Source organism: Dermacentor variabilis, chromosome 11 (assembly GCF_050947875.1).
Source record: "Dermacentor variabilis isolate Ectoservices chromosome 11, ASM5094787v1, whole genome shotgun sequence".
NCBI classification, from domain to species: domain Eukaryota; kingdom Metazoa; phylum Arthropoda; class Arachnida; order Ixodida; family Ixodidae; genus Dermacentor; species Dermacentor variabilis.
Window position 1 is genome coordinate 119,370,549 of NC_134578.1, and position 5,313 is coordinate 119,375,861.

General features: G+C 62.6%; 1 protein-coding gene across 1 annotated transcript; it reads right to left on the minus strand.

Moving 5' to 3' along the window:
- Positions 1–463: 463 nt before the first annotated feature.
- On the minus strand, positions 464–4,488 carry LOC142563472 (uncharacterized). The gene is made up of 3 exons (XM_075674026.1): positions 3,082–4,488; positions 1,507–2,655; positions 464–715 (listed from the first exon to the last, which is right to left on the minus strand). Exons 1-3 carry the CDS (start codon positions 4,486–4,488, stop codon positions 464–466), a joined length of 2,808 nt encoding a protein of 935 aa, XP_075530141.1.
- Between the last annotated feature and the right edge of the window lie 825 nt (positions 4,489–5,313).

Here is a 5,313-nt window from a genome sequence, read left to right on the forward strand (position 1 = left end):
TCAGGCGAGAGTCGAACTTCCGATATGCTTGTGACGACGCGCGGTTGTTAGCATCCGTTGCGGCAGCCCTCCGGAATGAAGGTTTCGCCGATAAGGGCGCTCCCGCCTCATTCGTGAAGAGGACGGAGGGTAATCGCCGCATAGTAAGGCGAGTTGCCTTGTAACGGTGGATTCCAGCGGGTGCTCGAAACCTGCGATTACGGGGCGCGTCCGTCCTCGAAGATTGCGGTATTGGCCAAGGGTGAAAGACAAAGTGGCACAGCGTCACGGTTCTTCGAGACACCGACCGAAAGGTCGCACAGCCGGTCGGTTGCGCGAGGTCGTGTCGCCAGGGGCGCGAAGCCCTGCCGTCTCCGGTCGACAAGACGACAGCGGCCTCCGCAAACTGACATGTTTGTGTACTTGTATATGAGAAAAAAAAAGAAAATTGTTCAGGACAATTCCGCGGGCGGGAATCGAACCCCTAGCCGTGAGGTGGGTACGGCAGGTATGCGCCGGTGTCAGGGCGCGCCGCGGGGGTCGCATGAAGTTTCTGGCAGATGGGGGTCACAGGGGGGGGCCGCGTCACAGATCTGAATGGCCCCGCGGACAAGTTGCGCCCGGCGGGCTCCACGCGCGCCCACACGGAGGTCGTCAGCGAGGCGCCGGACGCTTCCCCGGAGGCATCGCTCAAGCCCACCGAGCCATGGCCGGCGCGCAAACGGTAGGCAGTTAACTTCGATCATAAATGAGCGTGTCTGTGTGAAGACGTCATCGGACGTAGTCGGGCAGGTGTTCACTAATGAGCCGTACGATTTGAATCAAAATCGCTCGATTACGACTGGAGCGCAAAAGCACAGGCAGGTCTAGTCTTGTCAAAGAGCTCTGCGGCTCGAGAGAGGCGGTCAACGGTCTAGTGAGGCTGCATTCCCCCAAGTAATGATCGAAAGACGAGCACTCTGTGCCACATGGGCACAGAGAGTCGTGAGCGAGGCCGAAACGGTAGGAATAGAAAGGGAAGCGGCCGTGCCCCGTAAGCAGGGTAACCAAAGCCCGAGGGGGAGGAAAAAAGGATGGCGTCTCCTCTAGGCGCGGCACCCAGCGAAATAGCGCCGTGTCCGCGTGGTTCTCGCGCCATAACCGTGCCCACCGCTCTCGTTGGACCGCCCTGAATACATTTCGGATCGATCTGAAAGGTATGGGCGCTCTGCGATCGAGCCCGTACCTAGCGGCCCGTGACGCTAGGAAGTCGGCGAGTTCGTTGCCGAAAGCCCCGCAATGCCCGGGCACGTGATAGAGATGCACCTCGGACAAGCCGGCAACCTCCCCGAGCGCGGTCTGACCGCGGACAATGCGGGGGTCAGCCGAGCCGGGCGTCGCGACCGCTTGCAGCAGAGATAGGCAGTCGGTATATAAAGATACCGCGCCTGTCTGCCGGCGGCCGCACAGGTAATTCAAGGCCTCCGCGAAGGCGATTACCTCGGCGCAATAGGCACTCGTGGTGGCGCACACACGAAATCGGCCCACCGCTCCGATCCGTTCCCGCGAGCCGAGGACGACAAAGGCGGCGCCCGATGAGTGCGGCGTGTAGGAGCCGTCGGTATAAACATGAAGGCCCGCGGCACGCGACCTGCTGCGCGCCTCCGGCGCCGACAGTTGCGCAAACAAAAAAGCGCGCGTCGAGGCCGGGTGTACTCTCCAAGGGTCGGCGGGGTAGAGAATATCGCGCGGGGAGAACGCGAGGTCGCCGAACTCGACGGCCTCGCGCAGCGCGAAGAGCCTAAATTCCGCCGCGGTCCTGTCTAGCTCAAGCGACAGTGGCGGCACCTTCATTAAAACCTGAAGGGAAGCCGTGCGCGTCGTCCGATACGCGCCCGACAACGCCAGCAGGATCGTGCGCTGCATGGTTGTTACGCGGGCGCTGAGTCTGCAGTCAGGCTTGGCAGACCACCACACTGCCGACGCGTACGTGAGGGCCGGCAGCATCACCTGATGGTAAAGGTGTGTTAATGCCGCCGGCTGCAGGGTACCCTGCATCTGCACGAACGTCAGCGCCCGGCAGGCCAGATGTTCGGCCTTCTCCTTGAGGCTGTCGGCATGTTGAAAAAAGTGGAGGCGCCTGTCAAAAGTCACGCCTAAGACCTTGAGGGCCTCCACGAATTTCAGGCCTCTGCCCGAGGTGCCCAGGCGGATGGTAGGGTGGACGCGTTCCATGCCGCCATGCCCATGAGAAAACAGAACACAGTAAGACTTATCGATGTTTAGGGAGACCTTGACGCTCGCGGCCCATGCTACCACTCGCCGAAGAGCCTCCGAGCCCGCCGCGCCGAGCCCGTCACGCGTCTTAGCCGAAATGACAAGAATTGTGTCGTCGGCGTACGCCTGTGCGGTCACTCCGGCGGGCATGGGAAGCTCGAGGAGCCCATGTACAATGGCGTTCCACAAAAGTGGAGAGAGTGGCGAACCCTGAGGGCTGCCCAACGACCGCCTGGCCTCGACCGCGCCCGCGTGGGAGGTGAACTCCACACGGCGGTCCTCGAGGAAAGAGCGAAGGAGATGGTATAAGTTGGTTGGTAGCCCCCGGTCCCTAAAGAATTTAAGGACGAGAGGGTGCCACACGCTGTCGAAGGCGCCGCGAAAATCCAGCGACATTAGGATGGGCGGTGTCTTGGCCTCCTTGAGTGCAAGCAGGCGGGTCTTTAATGCATATAAAGCCATGACAGCGCTCCTGCCGTGGGTAAACCCGTATTGTTGTTCGTGCAGGTGTCCGCCGCCCTTCAAAAAATAATATAACCGGCCGTTCAAGAGGCGCTCAAGCACCTTGCCCAGTGCCGACGTGACACAGATCGGCCTGTATGAGGTGGGTAATTCGGGCGCGCGCTGCGGTTTCGGGAGAAAGATGATTCTCCCCGTACGCCAGCAACGGGGGAAGTATCCCAACGCAAGCGCCGCGTTGAAGAGCCCGAGCAGAAAAGCGCTATGCGACCGCGCGAGCCCCTAGATTATGGAGGGCGTAATCTTATCCGGCCCGGGTGCTGATGCGTCCATCGTTTTGCGAAGGACACATTGCAATTCTGCTGCCGTAAAAGGCGCGTCGCGTACCCGCGTACAATAGGGCGACGCCACTAGCACCCTGATTTCTGCGTGGCAGGGCCCGTCGGAGGAGGGATCATCGACCGCCACGTGCGTCCTCAGTAAGAGGGCCGCCGACTCTAGGTGTGTGGTCGTGCGGGCACCGTCGTGCAGCTCGAGCGGCGGCAAACACTGTCGCGGGCGCCCCCTGCCGAATGCTTCCCGAAACGCGGCGGAAAAGATGGAGCGCCGCGTACAACTAGTGTACCACGCGCGGAGGTGCGAGGTCTTGGCCGCGCGAACGTGGCAGCGAAAAACTGCGAGGGCCTTGCTGTATGCCGTCCGGAATTGCGCCCGCAATTCGTCTGCCGCGCAGCGCTGGTATCTGCGCCGCAACGCGTTCACGGCACGTCTTTCCCGCGCCAGCGCCGGGGTCCACCAAGGCCTCCCCGGGCCCTTGACAGGGCGGAGGTGTGCCCGGTAATACCGGTCAAAGAGCCGTTGGAACCCTGCAAGTAGCTCGTCGAGGGCGCCCGGTGATTGTGGGGTAGCCCCCGAAACCCGCGCGAACCACGGCTCGCTTGCGAGGGCGGTCAACAATTCCTCCCGCGCATAGCGGGTGAGACGGCGAGGACGGTTGTCGCCAACAGCGCCGATGCGAACCGCAACGTTCTTATGTTCCGAGAACGTGAGGTCCTCGCGAACGGTCCAATCGAACCCAGCCGCGACGAGGGCCGGCGCCGCCAGCGTGACATCGAGCCAGCAGGCCGCGTAGCGCGTCTCGTACGTTGGTGGCGACTGGGGATCGTTAAGGACGACGAGGCGGTTCGCCCCGGCAAACTCTATAAGGCGGGCGCCGCGTTCGTCCCCCGCGCAGGGACCCCACACCGGGTGCTTCGCGTTGAAGTCTCCCGCGACGACGATGTTAGGCGTGCGGGCCTTCGCGATAGCCTCCTCGATGCCCCGAAAGGTTTCGTCCATCGGTCGGTGGGGCGGCGCGTACGCAGAGACAAACATGAATTGAAAATCGCGTGCCTCACAGTACACGGCGAAGACCAGTTTGGAGAGTAACAGGGGGGAAACGTCGTATGGCGGCCCTCGCGTAACCACCACTGCCGCCGGATCCCGGTCGATGGCATACACGTTGAACTCCGGCGGCATACGTGGTAGCTTGCCTCCGGGCCTGTAAGGGTCGGACACGGCCGCCAGCGAGACGTCCGTCTCCGACATGCGGTCGCCCAAATGTTGCGAGGCCAGTCTGGCATGATCAAGATTTAATTGCATGAACGCGATGCTGACCGCCGTGTCCGCGCGCGCCGCGTCCCGTCGGGCGTTCCCCCCGCCGGGTCGCCCGCCCGCCGGCGCCGCGCCACCCCGCTCCCCCACTCGCGCTCCGCCGCCCCTTCCCGCAGCGCTCGTCACGCTACTGCCCGCCATAGTTAGTGCGCGCTCGCAGCCGCAGCCACCCTCTCCATCAGGATAGGGCACTGCGGGAATCCTGCAGGGTGGGCAGACGATAAACCGGCCCGATCGCACTCTGCGCAACGCACCGCCTCGTCTGCCATGCGCACCTTGCATGTGCCGCCCAGGTGATTTTGCGCGCAACGCATGCACACTGCTTTCGCAGCGTCGGCGCGAACCGGACACGTGGTGCGGCCGTGACCATACGTTGCACAAAAGGTGCACGTGGGGACGTGAAAGTCCTCGTGGGCACGCACCATAGTCCAGCCCACAGAAAGGCGTTGACGACCTATGAGAGCGCGGAAAGCCGGCGGGTCAACCTCCGCTATGTAGGCGTTGGTGCCCGACCTTTCCTTAAAGGTCACGCGGACCCTACATTTATCGGGGTCAAGATTGAGGCCCGGGTTGCGGTCGTTGAGCCTCGCAATAAAATCCTGCGGCGCGACGTCAGGGTCTACACCCGAAAAACGCACGTGCGGATTACGCCTTTCCGCAACCCTGACGATTAGCGCGGCTCTAGTGACGGCATTGTCCTGTATGGCCTTGTGTAAATTGTCGATAGACTGTTTTATGTCTGAAAAAACCGTAACGCCGTACCGGGTGTGTCGTAGTGACACGTCCTTGATTCCCTTGGCCGCAGGATCGATGTTTGCCTTGAGCAGACGGACGACGTCCCTCGCTGGCGTGGTCGTCTGGGCCGTCGGTGTGAGGAAACAGACGTGGTCGTGCAGGGGTTGCCCGGGCCCCCGGGCGGCGCCTCCGGGCGCACCCGGCGCCGCGCCGGCATCGGGGAGGCCGCCC